General features: G+C 36.7%; 1 protein-coding gene across 18 annotated transcripts in view; it reads left to right on the top strand.

Annotated features, from left to right (window-relative positions):
* The window catches only part of MBNL1 (muscleblind like splicing regulator 1), a 177,898-nt gene that overhangs the window by 129,523 nt on the left and 32,338 nt on the right, over positions 1-16,037 (top strand). For 10 of the 18 annotated variants that reach the window (XM_082394406.1, XM_082394412.1, XM_082394405.1 and 7 more), the window contains 2 exons: positions 8,076-8,246; positions 9,303-9,413. In XM_082394406.1, the coding sequence (XP_082250532.1) occupies positions 8,178-8,246; positions 9,303-9,413 (180 nt within the window). In that variant the 5' untranslated portion in view covers positions 8,076-8,177. Of the gene's footprint in view, positions 1-8,075; positions 8,247-9,302; positions 9,414-16,037 lie in introns of those variants that run through there. The other 8 variants (XM_082394402.1, XM_082394404.1, XM_082394403.1 and 5 more) reach the window with 1 other exon arrangement.

The raw sequence follows: 16,037 nt of genomic DNA, 5'->3' as shown, positions 1-16,037 counted from the left end.
TTAATATGTCAATACTATCTATTTACTATGTAGTATACCATACTATTTAAAAATAGTAAATTGATAGTTTTGACTTATTAACAATGTATATACTACAGTTGACCCTTGAACAACATGGGTTTGAACTGTGTGGGCCCACTTATATGCGGATTTTTTTCAATAAATACTGCAACAATGCCACACTCTCTGAGGTTGCTTGAACTACAGATGTTGAACTTCCCATAACGAGGGCCGACCATATGATTAGATTTGGATTTTCAACTGCGTGAGGGTTTGTGTCCCTAACAACCAACCCCCCCATCCCGGCCCACTGCATTGTTCAAGCGTCATCTCATTTGCGATATACTATAGAATACTATTTGTAAGACAAAACAAAACAAACAAACAATAACATCAAACCAGTGAAATCCCCCTGGAGACTTTCTAAGAAAAAAAATGAAGATATCTGTTTTGACTACTTTAGGAATTTCTACTAAATGATAGTACAGCGTCCCTTTAGGTTTTATTCTATAGGTTCCTAAAAGTCCTCACGTGTTTTTTCAAATAAAGGATGAAATAAAAATTTTAGTCATATATCTTAAGTTTCTTAAATTTGCAACAAAAGCAAAGTCTGAGTTTGTAGTGCATACGCTGATCTTAGAAATAGGTATACAATTGGGGTGAACATATATGTGTGTGTGTATGCATAATTACATACGTACACATGTATCCATTTACATATGACTAAAAACTACACTATGCAATGGGTCCACCAGAATTCCAGTTGGCAGTCAGAAATCTTTGTTTTTCTGGGTTCTCTGGCTACTTAATTTATCTTTCTCAATAGCTTCTTTTTCAAAGGAGGGGGTATGTGTCTAACTTTTAGTTTTCCTGAAAAGACTTTCTGTAGGGAAATAAAATCAAGAAAATGTTGCTTGCCCTTAAAAAAAAGTCAGTTTCTTCAGTATTCTAGTTTACAAGTGAATGGAGCTATTGATATGATTTTGGAGTTTAATTATTTAGTCTTTGATATACCACAGTCTTTGTTTTTATTTTAAATAAAATAATTTTATTTAAAACCAAAGCAAACAAATACTGAACCTCACATATTCATATTTTGAAAGCTTTTGGAAGCTGCAGCTATTAGAATTTGGCAAAATTGGAAGGAATAACTGGTCAACCACGCACTCCTTTAGAGCCAGGTTTTATAGTACAAATCCATTATCTTATGTTTGAGGAAATTCCCAGAATAAAGAATCCTACCATTTAAATGTAAGAATGGAAATATTTAAAGCTACTTACAAAAAACTTTAGGTTAGCAGTTTTTAAATTATGTGTGCCCCTTTTACTGACTGAATGTGTGTGTCCCCGTAAAATTTGTATGTTGAAGTCCTGTCTTCAGTGTGGCTATATTTGGAGATGGGGCCTCTAAGGAAATAATTAAGGTTAAAGTAGTTAAGGTTAGGGTCCTGATCTGACAGAATTGGTGTCTTTATAAGAGGCACCAGCGAGCTCTCTCTCTCTGCGTGCATGCACCAAGGAAAGGCTATGTGAGGAAATAATAAGGTGATTGTCTGCAAGCCAGGAAGAGAGCTCTTACTGGAAACCAAATTGTCCAGGACCTTAATCTTGGACTTCTAACTTCCAGAACCGTGAGAAAATACGTTTATGTTGTTTAAACCACCCAGTCTATGGTATTTTGTTATGGCAGCCTGAGCAGACTAATACGGCCTTCATTAAAGTCCATTAGGTATAAAGCAGTGGATAACTCTCAGCTGGAGATGGTTTTGCCTGCCCCTGACCCCCAGGGATGTTTTGGCAATATCAATAAATAATTTTGACGGTCATAACTGACTGCAGGAGTGCTATCGGCATCTAGCAGGCCAGGCATGCTGCTAAACACCCTCCAACGGCAAGAACGGCCCCACGACAAAGACTTGGCCACCGAAATGGCAATGGCAAGATAGCCACCCAAATGTCAATAGTGCTGAGGTTGAGAAACCTTGAACTTCTTTTTAGGATGTGTGTGTTCTTTAAGCTGACAAGGAGCTTCCCTGGTGGCGCAGTGGTTAAGAATCACCCCACCAGTACAGGGGACGCGGGTTCGATCCCTGGTCCGGGAAGATACCTCATGCCGTGGAGCAACTAAGCCCGTGCACCACAACTACTGAGCCCGTGCGCCACAACTACTGAGCCCACGTGCCTAGAGCCCAAGCTCCACAACAAGAGAAGCCACTGCAATGAGAAGCCCGCGCACCGCAACAAAGAGTGGCCCCTGCTCGCCGCAACTAGAGAAAGCCCGCGCACAGCAACGAAGACCCAAAGCATCCAAAAAATAAATAAAAAATTTAAAATAAATAAATAAATAAAATAAAATAATTTTAAGCTGACACAAGTCCTTTATGGAAACAAGTGAATCATAAGGAGATATATACATTTAAGAGCTACAATATCCTGTGTGTTAGATGCAATTAATTTGTTTTCAATATTTGCAAAAGCCAATAAACTGTAATTCCTAGAGCTAATTAAACTTATATTCATTCCCTAAATGAAAACAAAACATTTGAGCATACATGCATGTGTGTGCATATTTGTGTGTGTATAAAATATAATTTTTTGTTAATCACCTTTTAAACTGCCGTACATTTCCTGCCACTAGATACTTATACTTTTCAAATAAATATTATATATGTAAATTTACTCACCCTTGCCTTAGAATTGATCATTTGAAAGCATGGCAGAACCATAAAAAAACATCATATTGGAAAAGCGTGAAACAATATTTCTTGACTGCAAAGGGTTTCTTTCCCCCTTTGGCAAAATTTTTCTGAGATAGTTGTATTATCTTAGCGGGAAAAAAAACCCAAAAACCAACCCAAACCAGTAGCAATTTTCAATAGGAGGCTCCCAGCTTCCTTTGCCAGAGCTTCTGGCCAATATCTGAGCAGTGAATATCTTCAGAAAGTGCTTCAAAACATTTGCATATATCAGCTGTTCCAAAGGAAATATTAGTTTTAACAATTGAAATAAATGGTTGCAGTTTGAACAGCCTACCAGAAAACCAGTACTTCTAATGAAAGTTGGAAAAGACATATGAGTATTAGCTGGTACCCCTATAATTTTTTTATTGCCCCTTTCTTTTCAGAGTCTACGCAAATGTGACTCAGTAATTTTCATCCTACCACATAGTTACCACTGGCAACTTACTAAGGTGACTTTTTACATTCTGACCTCATAGGTCACTATATTCCTTTTATTTTAGATGGAAGAAGTGTAATTAAAGATGGGAAATTAGTGTTTCCAGATTTCAAATATAATTTTGATTTTTTTTTTGTCTTAAGTTTGGCCAACTTCTAAGTAAGATGTTTCATTTTTGATTGTTAGCTAGTTCTTAAATAAATATTAGAAATAGCAGAGAAATCGTTTCTTATGTCTCTAAATTGCCATCTCTAGTTTCATTCAGTTTTTATCTTTATTCTACAATTTATACTTCACTATATGCATCACATACATATCATTTTTAGATATGTATTATATATGCTTGTACTATGTGTGTAATCACTTTAAAGTACACTTAATTACACTATAATGTTTAAAAATTAACCAGGCATTTATTTTGAGACTCAATTAATCTAAATGTACATCTTCCCGTGTTAGAATCACACGCTTTGTACCAATTTCAAAGGCTAATGAGAAAATCCTTCAATTCACAATTTAACAGTTTGTAACCTCAGAAATTGAGGATTTGATGAGTTAATCTCTCATTAGCCTCAAATGGTCTACAAGGGAACATTTTTTACTTTTTCTGGACAGGTTACTTATATTTAAAGATGTAGAAAAATTATTAGAGAAAAGTGGACTCATTCTGGATCAATATTTTATTGAACTTCCTCCGTTTCCTTAAAATATACAGTATATGCATTACAATGATGTCTTTGGAATCTGTGTTGTGTTAACTTATAAAAGGCCTCCTTGAATGGAGTCTAAGGTATTTATGGTATAGACGGTATAGTGTGGCCTGCTAATCAGCTGGCCAGCTCACTGAAAAGAAGATTTCGGTGCAATCAACAGAAGTAAACCGCAGACACATAACATTGTGAGAAATGTATTAGAATGGCATTTTCCCTTAGTGGATGTCGCAAGTAGAAAATGATGATTAAGGGGAAAGCTTATGTTATTGATGGTTGACATGTTGTGTCACTGAGTTTTGCTACTTGTATTAGTTTTAGTACCTTTAACAGATACGGTGCTAGGTTAAGCAACTGCTGCTTGTTATTAGCTTGAGAACTTACGGAAAGAGAGAGAAATTATTAATATTTATTGCCAGCCTGTTATACCAGGAGCCGTGTATGAGGCTGGCCCACTATCTTGCTCAGTCCTCACACATCACCAGTGAGGTCAATGGTATTGTTACTATTTACAGGAAAGCTATGGCCACTCTGAGAAGTTAACTAACTTCCACAAGGTGACACGGCAAGTAAGTAACAAAGCTGCTGTTTGAACCAAGCTATGTTTGATCAGATGTACAATTATATGGCAATAAGGGGAACTGCATGTAGCAATCAAAACTGAGTAAAAACTTCTTCATGTTTTTGCATTAATCCTAGCAACCCAGTTTATTGTATCTTGGGGTAAAATCTCTGATGATGTAGAGTAGTAGCTCCTATACATAAATCTGCATATGTGAGTACAAGATACTGATTGAACCGCCTGGGGGGGGTGGGATGGGGAGGGTGGGAGGGAGGGAGATGCGGGAGGGAGGAGATATGGGAACGTGTGTATATGTGTAGCTGATTCACTTTGTTATAAAGCAGAAACTAACACACCATTGTGAAGCAATTATACTTCAATAAAGATGTTTAAAAAAAAAAAAAGATACTGATTGGATTTCTGTTTTTAGATTTTTTTAGAATGTATTGTCACTGTATAGATTTTAAAATACCAAGTACATTGAATCCCTACACAAATCTTCCTCCCTAGTGAAACTTGCAGGCCTCATGTTGCTTTTTCTCCTTTTATTGTGGCAGGCTTTATTTATTGTGTGTTCAAATTTCTGGCCTCTGAATAAAAGCATCATTAGGTTAGTACAACTCAGAGTCAAAATTTGGTATTAGATCTAGTTTTTATTCTGTTATCTTCATTGTCTCCAGAATGGATTTACAGTAGAATTCATCTTTAAGCATTTAGTAAGAAATGTTCATTCATTCATTCATTCTGCAAATGCTTATTGAGGTACAGTGCTGGGAACTCAGAGATGGATGAATGTGGAGAGGTACCAATGTCATATTTACCTGAACTCTCAATAGAAGGGTTGCCACTGGTGGTTTTCCTCAGAGCTTAGGCAATTTTCTGGAAGAGGATGTTTATTCTAATTTGCTTTTGACCTTCTTATTTGTCAAACCACAATTATTCAGCAGCATAGTAAGCATTAAACAAGTTTTGACCTTCCTAAGAAGCTAAGTTTATCTAATATCAATTGCGGAGGCTACTCAGTTATTTTTTCCATACATGTCAATGAAAAATTCACGTGGCTTTGCAGAATTGTGTTTTGTAGTGTTTTCTGCTATATCAGAATAACCTGGAATACCGTTAAAATGTAGATCCCTGGGCCCCAGACCTATTGCCACAAACTCTGTGGAAGAGGCTTGGTAGTCTGTGTACTTTGCCACAAAATGTCCTCAGTTGATTCTTAGGAACATAGCTTTTTGAAAGTGAGGGCTGCAATCCAGTCAAATCAAGCTAAGCATGGAAAGGTGGCCTATGTAGGAAATGTAGTAGAATGGCATTTTTCCTGAGTAGATGTAGTAAAGACAAAATGAAAACCAAAGGTCCGAGTTTCTATTAAAAGTTTTGAGATGCGGGGATGCAGAATATATGGTGGTTTGCACGTGGTTTCTCTCCTTCATTATTTCAATCCAGGCTGTGTTCCTAGGTAGGAGAGCCCTGGTGGTTTGTGTTCAAGAAAGAAGTTTGTGCACTAGAAAGAAGTGCCAGGAAGACCAGTGTTAGTGTTGACAAAGCAGGGTTCAGGGCCCAGGGCTGTCTCTGTGCTATTTATGGAACTCTAGAAACTGATCTGAGTCAATTGACAGTAACTGAATCCTCAGAGTGGATATAACCCTGCTTATCTGCACTTAAATAAATCCAATCTTAGTAAGAAATGTGATGTGGAGATACTGAGAAGCAGAATTTCTCTTAGAGCCAAGTTGTTCTTTGTACTGAAAAAGCAGGTTTTCTTTAAAAGACACCAACTGGATATCCCTGAAATCAGACCATGTGTCATCCATAAGTTATTTATGTTGGCCAGTCATTCCCTGTGGTTTATCTTGTGACTCGAAGTGTTGTTGTTATGAAAGTTGTTTTGCATCCAGATGCTTTTACGCTGATATACTCACGATCTCAACAGATATCAAGCATGATGATTTCAGATGGAATAGGTCATGGATATGTAAATGTTAATTTACTTGTGAATTTATCAATAGACATAACTAATAAATATTATAAAAATTACCTTCATGCCAATATTTTGTTTTTCTCGTATTGTGTATACAATTTTAAATGCTCTGGGAGCGGTGGTAATAGCAGCTTCTGACCTTCCCCTGCTCCTCGGAGAGTGCTATTCAGTACCGAGGGTGTGACATAGACATTATCTTCTTTAATCTTAAAAATAAACTTATGGTGTAGGTTATATAGCAATTTTGAAATGAATGAAAACCCTGAGGCTTAAAGAAGTTAGTTTTTTACGCAATTCATGCAGCTGATGAGTGAGAGAGCTAGGCCTCGACCCCAGGTCCTGAGACCTGTAAGGTCCTTGCTATCGACCACTGTTCTCTACTGCCTCCTGACTTAAAATATTGTTAGTAAAGCTTTATTACATAAAGCTTGTTAAAATAACAGGCAGTATCCTATGATATAAACTTATGAACTTATTCCTAAAAAGCTTAATCAAAACGAGCCAGAAATAAATCATTCAAATTAGAATTGTGACAGATTTTCTCACAAATACAAACATCAGTTTTCTGAGTCAATTTACAGTACAAGGTCAAATTATGGTAAATAGATTTTTCTTAGAAAAATCAAAGAAAGCTCAAGGAGGTGGTTGATGGCTTCAATTACATCTTTCTTTTACCCTCACAAACGGTTCTAATGAGATTTATTGGTGAAAGAAGTTGTCAAGGTGATAATTCATGAGATAAGTTACTATCAATATGACTTGACAATACTATATTGAAATAATATGGGTCAATCCCTGACAATATTGCATAATACAGACTTTAATATATATATTTTGATGAGAAGAATCATCCCAAAAGAAAGGTATATTCACATTTCTTGTTTTATAGTAACTTATTTTTTTCTTCCATTTTATACTCTAAGTTTTTTGGAGGGTAAATATGTCCGTTTCTATTGTTTTATAATTCTTGTGTGATGTAGACTAGATTTATCACTGAAAGGTTAAAGGCTACATTTTTCACCAATATTTCACTATACTTACTAATCTCTATACACAGTGAGGAATGTGTGGAAATTTTTTTTCTTTTCATCTGTACATTTCTTAATATATTGGCTTATAACGCTTAGTAGTAATTTTAATGTTACTTCTTGTGAGATACGTGTAAAGGTGTTTTACTGAAGATAACAGTGTGCCTTGAGTCCTCTAATTTCATTTCCTTACTACTCAGTACAAGTAAAAATAGATGGTAAAACTTCATCATTCTTTTGGGTTCATTAAAGTTAACCAGAAGATGTTATGGAAGGAGCCTAATATTTTATTTGATAATTCTGTGTTTTAATATTCCCCTGGCAGTTTGTAGATTTTTAAACTTGGATCTAGAAATATTAGTGCTAATATTAAAATGCAGGAACTTCTTTAAGCTTGAAACTTTTTTCACATGTCTTAATATCTCATTTTGATAAAACACTTGAGTGAATTCATTATGTACTTGAAGTGTATTATAAAGTGATCTGGACTTTTTTCATTGTGTGACAGACCCACGGTAGATTCAAGTGACGGGTTTGCATCATTATGATTTTCTTAAGATTTGTAGATTTTATTATTTTTTTTTAAGGTGATATTTTCTGCTTTTGTTTCTTAGGGTCGTTGCTCCAGGGAGAACTGCAAATATCTTCACCCACCCCCCCACTTAAAAACGCAATTGGAGATAAATGGGCGCAATAACTTGATTCAGCAGAAGAACATGGCCATGTTGGCCCAGCAAATGCAACTAGCCAACGCCATGATGCCCGGTGCCCCATTACAACCCGTGGTAAGCGTGTTCTCAGTTCTCGTTCCTGAAGTTTGTCATTCTGAGTGCTCACTTTCAGTGTTAAAGTGGTGATTGCACTAGATCAAGTGAACATAGTTAACAGTATCAGTTACCTAGCATTTCCTAGCCAAACTAGCAGTCAAACCCTGGAAACAATTTTCACACCGTAAAGTTACTCATCTTCTGGCTAAATCATGTGGAAATTTACATTACAGCATGTTTGTCCCTCAAAACCCCCTTCTGATTAAATCCTGTGACTTGCAGATGTTAAATGGTCTTTTTTTAAAATGGTCATTCAACTCATCAGTATAGTCAAGTTGCATTTTCAGGCTACCTTTTAACAGTAATAGTCATTTTAAAAATTGGTGTATATCATCTTTAATTTTGAGAAAATGTTACCCTTTCCTCCCTCCTTAAAGAGAATCTATACAGCTCTCTTTCTTGAAAAGGAGCCTTTGTTATTCTTTTAAACTTAAATTGAAACTAGTTTATAGTTACAAATGCTAGGAAAATTCTGACAGTGGTGAATCCATATCATGGACCTGGAAGTCTCATCAAAGGAGAACTAATCAGGAAAGGCAGAAACTCCACGATCTTTTAAGAAAAGAGCAAAATTTTATAAACTGTAGGTGGTCATATGGATTTAATGTTTACTGAGCAGTGTATGTACGTAACCTTTGATTCTGAGCATATTTATTTATTTATTTATTTGTTTATTTGTTTGGATTTGGGAGGAGGGTGTATGTGACAGATGACTTTAATAACCTTTACTCACATTTATCCACAAAAATGTGAGAGATTGATATCATAACTAATTTTAGGTTACAAAAGATGTTCTGATGTTAATTGTGATATAGTAATTCTGTTTTTAAATGCATGTTGAAATTTGCAATGATCGGAATATTCCTGTCACTGACTTATATGCAATATTATGGGGTCATGGAAACATGAAGACCCACATTTTTCTGATATGCTAACTGTAGCATGTATGCTAACTAATTTTTTTCCTGATACATTTTAACTCCTGAACTCAATGTAATTATTATTCTCTCTTAGAACTTAATGAACCAATCATTCCAAAAAAGAGGGGGGGATTGCATTTCGAGGTGGGAGGGATCTCCAAATCCAATCGGCAGTGATACCAATTATCAATACTATACAGTTGAGGTGAGAGAATATTATAATTCTGTCTGTTTTAACTTGATATATTTTTTCCATTATTGGGGACTCAGTTAAAAATATGATATCTTAAATTTATTTCTGTGACACCTGTTAATTTCACATGTCTGTGTTGGGATAGCATGAAGATTTCCATTTGGTTAAAAAAAAAGTTTAATCATTGTCTCTAGCATAAAATATAGGACAAGAGTTCTCTTTTACACTCGACTCTCACATATGGTTTCAAAGATCTGATAAATCCTTGGGGTGGCTACTACTATAGTCGATATAATATCTCTTCTTGATGTGAGATACTTTGTTCCACTTAAACATTTAAAGCGTGCTGACCGGCAGGCCCTACCCTCTCGGTGACTGGGAGCACCTCTGAGATCAGCAAGTGTGGTTCCCAGATGGCAGAGAACAGGTCATGACAGTGAGTTCCTCACTGTGAAGTCTTGGCCCATCTCCTGAGTTAGTCCTTGAGTTTTACTCTCAAGGCCATTTCAGGGTCATCGTATGTGTAATCCTGGGACAAACTCTAAACACCATGTGTGCTCATGTGTTTGAAATGCTAGTAACAAATATGTGTTGTTTAAAAAAAAAATCAACAAATCACAGATTTCTGAAACCATCAGAAAAATTACCTCATTTTCTGGTGTTTTTGTTGGAAAATTCTCTGCTTAGACAGAGCATTTATTTTTATTAGTTGTGAGCCCATTCAGGCTTTATGTTAATTCTCCCTGATAGGACTAGATTTGAATGTGGAATTACCCTTCTGCTAAAGGCATCCTGAGATCATAGTCTAAAAATAGACTCCATTCAGAGTAACGTTTTTGTAATGAGTGTAGAAGTCATTTTAATTATTCAATTTTAAAGCATTTGGGGTTTTAATGACTGTAGAGAAGGCTTTAATCCAGGAAATTTGCCTTCAAAACCCCACCTGAGACTTCTCGATCCTTTTTGTAGTCAGCCCTGTTTTGATGAGGATAATGATACAGAGTTTCAGAAATAAATGAGATGGTCATAACCCGCTGCTTCCTGGAACTTTAGTGCTGGGCCTACAGAGAGGGATTATAACAGCTGGAAGCAGCCAGGTGACTAATATGGAAAAGGGTTGCCACTCAAAAGAGGATGGCCACTAGAATAGATGGTGGTGTTTGAAGACGTGGTATAAAACTTGGATCCAACCCAGGTAGTAGTGATAGCAAAGGAGATAATACTGTGAGCAGATTCGTAACATCAGCAGTCTCAGGAATATCTCAGCAGTGACTGGGCTTTTAGTCAAGTAAGTAAAGCATCTTAGTTCTCTAGGGCCAGCCAGTTTGGCCCCCAGACCATAACTGGAGGAACCATGAAGAGGGGAAGAGGCTAGCCGGGTCTAATCAAATTCAGAAGCATCTAGCATTATGCCTGGCATGTAGCAGAGATTCAAAAAATTGCTTGATAAGTGAAAGAAAGAATGAAGGAAAGAGTTTCCCGAGCATGAGAAGAACAGGCAGAGGTTCATGGTAGTTTACCAGAGTGCCAGAGTCCAAAGGAATTATAAGTGGAACCAGAACACAAGCCCAGTTATAGAGACTGCAGCACAGAATGGTGAGTACAGGTGCATACCTGTTAGTACACTGTTAGCAGAGGCAGCCAGGGACTTGATGAGGGTGCTGTTGGGACCAGGAAATAGCTATCATGCCACCCAGTTTGGGTTCTCATTTTCTCATAAATTTTGAGAGACCGGATCTATAAATTTAAGATCTCCAGAACATGACACTGGGCTGGTCTGGGAAATGCAGGGATTTATAGGCGAGTTTCTTGTTTTCATGGACTTGATTATGTTGTAATGAAATGTACCAAGCCAAGAATCTGAAAAAGAACATAACATTTGGGGGGTAATTACAGTACTCTGAGGGCATGGAAGGCACTCAGCACATTTTATATCATAAATCCTCATAACCGTACTATAAAGTAGGGAATATTATCCACCTTTAGAGATGAAGACTCAGAGGTTCAGAGATTAACTAGTTTGCCCAAGTTACATAGCTAGTGAGTAGCAGGGCCAGGATTTTCACCCAGGCCGTTCAGGTTCTGGCGTCCATGCTGTAGAAACACTAAATGGAGACGTGCCACCAACCAACTCTGGGTCTTTGGTGGATTCATTTAAAACCCCTGACCTTCTTCAACATATAGTGAGAACTTTAAGATATATTATTTGAAAGGTCCTACCAATCTTATAATTGTTCCCATTTCATAAGATAAGAAAATAAGTAGTTGAAAATAAATAACTGAATTTATATGTCTACTTCCTAAAATTCAGCATAATAAATTATCAAATAATTGGTGTTAGTTCTATTATCATTTCTAAACCACTAATAAAAATGCAAAAGAGCATTTTTTCCTGTATTGTATGATCTTTGAAGATAAATAGAGGACCTATAGTATTTAATTATCCAAATTAAAAAACTAAAATTTCTGGATTTTTTTTCTAGGTAGTACTTAAAAAAATACTATTATTTTGCCATGCACTATCTGATGCAAAGGTAATCTAACAAGAAATTACTAAATAACCAAAGATAGACTGCACCTAGGGGCTCACAACTTGGAGGTATCTGGTGTATTTCTTTGGTCCATCCCAGAAATATGTTTTTCAGAAATCCTGTTGATTCCAGGTTCTCGGTGTTGCCCTTGAAGAGGTCTGCATAAGCAGTGTTTTGAAGAGTGTCTCTGACCTCTGGAGGTCCCCTAGCAGTGCCCTCCCATGCCTTTCCCTGTGTGCCCAAAGGTTGGCCTTGGCCATCCATAATTTCCCATGGCAGCTGCCCTGAAGGTACACACGCTAGCCACTTTGAGGTACAAAACTCATGTCGAATTCCCTGTGCATTTCATGAACTTGAAGGAGGCTAGGGATAGAGAAATTCAAAGTTACTGGATTTAGCTAAAGTCTTAGGAGCTCCTTTGCTGCTCCTGTCGCCTTGCCTTTGCTGTCACTTCATATCCAAGCGTTTTTTTGGCAGTTGGTTCCTTAAAGCTTTGAAGTCATCATTTGTCACACTTCCAGGGACACCTAGAATTCTGAAATTGTTTTTTAGTGCTTTACATTCCAGTTTATCCAACTAGTGGTTGAGATAAGGCTGCTTTACCCCCAAGTGTTTCTGGTAAAAATGTTTCCAGGTCAGTCACCCTGAGTCTTATTTCATCCATCCTGCCCATCTTACTGCCTATTTCTGTCAAGGAGCCTCTACTTCCTCAAGCAGCATGAGAATGGGCCCTGAATCTTAGGCACCAGGCCATATTTGTTGATACCTTTCTTCTTGGAGGGCTAGAAGTGAGTCTTCTTTATTTAAATGTTTATTACTTCAGTAAAAGTCTCTTGAAGTATAATGTGAAATTAAGAATAAAGTAAGTGGTCATTTGATTTGCCCAGTCAGCAAGTCAGTCTAGAAGCAGAGATTAAAACAGTATTTCTCATTTTATTCCAGTCACGTGCTACCTTCTTAGAAGAAAAGACACTGTAATATAAATTTGTTGATAATTCCCGTTAGCTTTTGGCTCTGTGTTTATATTCAAAATAATTGTTTACAGAGACCGTTTATAGCTCTTGTACAGGGCTGTGCTTACCCAGAAACATAGTTTTATATACCTTGATTTTGTGCTGTAAATTTTTTTAAAAAGCTTAACTTTTCCCTGTTTACACGTTTGACCTTCACAAACAAACACATACACCGCCCCCCGCCACACACACACACACACACACACACACACACACACACAGAGGTAAAATCTAGAAAAATCTGACTTAAAATTTGTGTTCTGTAAATCCCAGCACATACTGAGTATATATTATTTGTTTTATATGCTCTCTCTATTTTATTAAAAATGGCAAACGTTATATGCAAAACAAACACTGTTTCACACTGTGTTTTAAAATAAATTAGAATCCCTATGATATTTGCAAGATTACAGCATGGTAACAGTATGTTAATGAAACTTAGTTCAATATAAAAAAAGTGACAATCAAAAATAAAATAAATTAAATTTTAAATAAGCATACTAAAGAAATTGATTAAAATTTGAGATTCAGAGGAAATAACACTAAATCTTTTTTAATGTTCAAATATGTATACTAGAAAATATTTAATATATTTGCTAGTTAGTTTCTGTGGCAGAGAAAAACAGCAAATCCATAAATATATTTGTTAAGCAAATGTTTGTAGAGGTATAGATGCCAAGTGCAAGATGTGCAAAATGGACAAAGCACAGTGCATGAGACTGCACTCTGAGAGCCCAAGTAGAAGAGATAGTTAAGTAAACACACCTGGTGATCAATGCTGAATTCCAGTGACGAAGAATTACGTAGGAACAGAGAGTAGGAAAAGCCCCTTCATAGTTGGAGGTGTGCGTGGATCAGGGCAAACTTCGAGAAACAGTCCTGATTCTTGAAGCCTAATTAGGAATTAAACAGTTGGGCTGGACAGGAGCAACCTTCACTGTGGAGGGAAAACCATGTTCAAAAGCAGGGAGCCACAGGAAGCACGTATACTCAGAGACCTCACAGAGAACCTGAACACTGGACCTATTTCCGTATTTACATAGTAGAAGACCACATAGTATATGGAATCGGATTTCCCCAGGAGCTTTAAAAAATACCGCTGCCTAGAGATTCTGATGAGTAGAGAGTGCCAGGGAGTTCTGGGCTTCAAGTCGTCCAGGTGATTCTGTTGGACAGCCAGCATTGAGAACCACTGGTTTTAGAACCACCTGGAATTAAACACACCGATGTCTAAATCCTAGGTCTTCATGCACTCATTTGTGACCATGGGCACATAATCTCTGTGAGCCCTTTCCCTTGTCTGCAAAATGAAACTCATAATATCCACCCGACAAGGCTGTAATTTATTCACGCTTTCATTCATTCATTCACTCACTCAAACCCTTATTCAGTGTATATTTATTGAGGACCTACTGTGTGCCAGGCATCATTCTCGGTTCGGGGAATTTAGTAGTGAACTAAACTTGTATCCCCTCCTCCTTGTAACAAAAGCAGTGGAGTTTTTGCTTTTGTTTGCTTCAAGGAGTTTATACTATTATGAGGATTAAATATAATAACATAGGTAAAGCACTTAGCACAATGCCTGGCACACAATAAATAGAATTATTGTAATAATCATGTTGGCACACATTTAACGAGGGTCATAATGTGAAATTGAATAACATTTTCATTCATAATAAAGCCTGATTACCTTAATGGAATCAAATGTCTCATTTAAAACAAACAAGTGATTAGCCCATAAATGCACCAGCATTAGTAAGATTGCAATTTGTTTTTCTCTGCTTAGGATGTTCACTGGCAAAAAGGCAATCAGAAACCAACCTTCCTTACGCCTTCTGGGAACAAAGATATCTGTAAATCATTATTACAAGGATGTAGTCAGTATCAAATACGCCAATTACATAGTTATATGTTATCCTGTGGTTACTTTGGAGAAAATAGGATGCTGCTTGATAATACCATTGTATTAATATCCGTCTTTGCGATTCTGCTGAATCCTCTGCAGGATGGCTTTTGGAATAGAGAATTGGCAGTGCCACAGTTCAAGTGCTTCACTAATCTGATTAGAGCACTCTGATGGGGCCAGCAATGACCTACCTCCAGCAAGGTGCTCTTTGAAAAAGGGATATAACAGATTTACAGAAATTCAAAAGAAATGAAGGAATGCTGCACTTCAGTGGGTTTTTTTGGCAGCTGTTGGAATCCAGTTTCAAAGTATAGAGCTATTATCGATTGTCTGCCTGTTTAGCAAATAACTCTTTATCTGGAGAGGGAGCAGTTTGAGATAATGTTTGTTGAATAGTTGATGTTTTAGAATTTTAGAGGCTGCTACAGATTTTACTTGGGGACAGTGCCCTAAAGTTCTTCAGATTTGAATTTGTTCTGCTGAATTGTCAGAAAATTAATTCATGTGACGACTCTGTAGAAACAATCCAGTGGAAAAATTGTTTCCAGTTAATAAGATGAGTATTTTTATCTCGTAAAAGTATTCTTTTATCTGTAATATGCAACTGCTACACTATATGCATTGCAGAATATAAATTTATTTTATTCAGTGATATTTAACAAAGCTGAATTTTACTGGCCACTGATCTTATTTTCTTAAAATAAGAATGCTTTTCTTCCCTCCATCAGTTTGTCAGTTTGACCTCTGCTTCTAAATAATTATAGTAGATTGTGCAAAGTGACATGAACATCTCAATAACTTTCTGAAGTATACATTTAAAATGCCCTCTCTGGAAATACATATTAATTCATAGCAAGAATTAACATTGACCAGCTCTGTTCTCCATATTCTAAACTAGTCTTTTAGTCTTCTGTGCTAAATTTCTTATAATTCTTAAATATGTAAGAGAAAAATTAGAGTGCTTTTCTGGCTGAAATTTCACATATTGTGTCCGACAGTATGTAACAGTGTAAGTTTAACCTGAATATTTCTGAATAGAGATCCAAGTTCAACATGTATTTACTATACAGGTCAACTCTTGTGTTGCTGCTGCCTTGGCAGCCAGTAGTCAGTGAAGCAGTATCAGATCAGCTGCTGTTTGAATAAGTAACTGTTGATAGATGGAGATTGCTCTGGGCCCCAGTTT

Source organism: Balaenoptera borealis (genome assembly GCF_965194805.1).
Source record: "Balaenoptera borealis genome assembly, chromosome: 5".
Lineage (NCBI taxonomy): Eukaryota > Metazoa > Chordata > Mammalia > Artiodactyla > Balaenopteridae > Balaenoptera > Balaenoptera borealis.
Note: the sequence above shows the minus strand (reverse complement) of the source record. Positions and strands in the feature narration are given on the sequence as shown.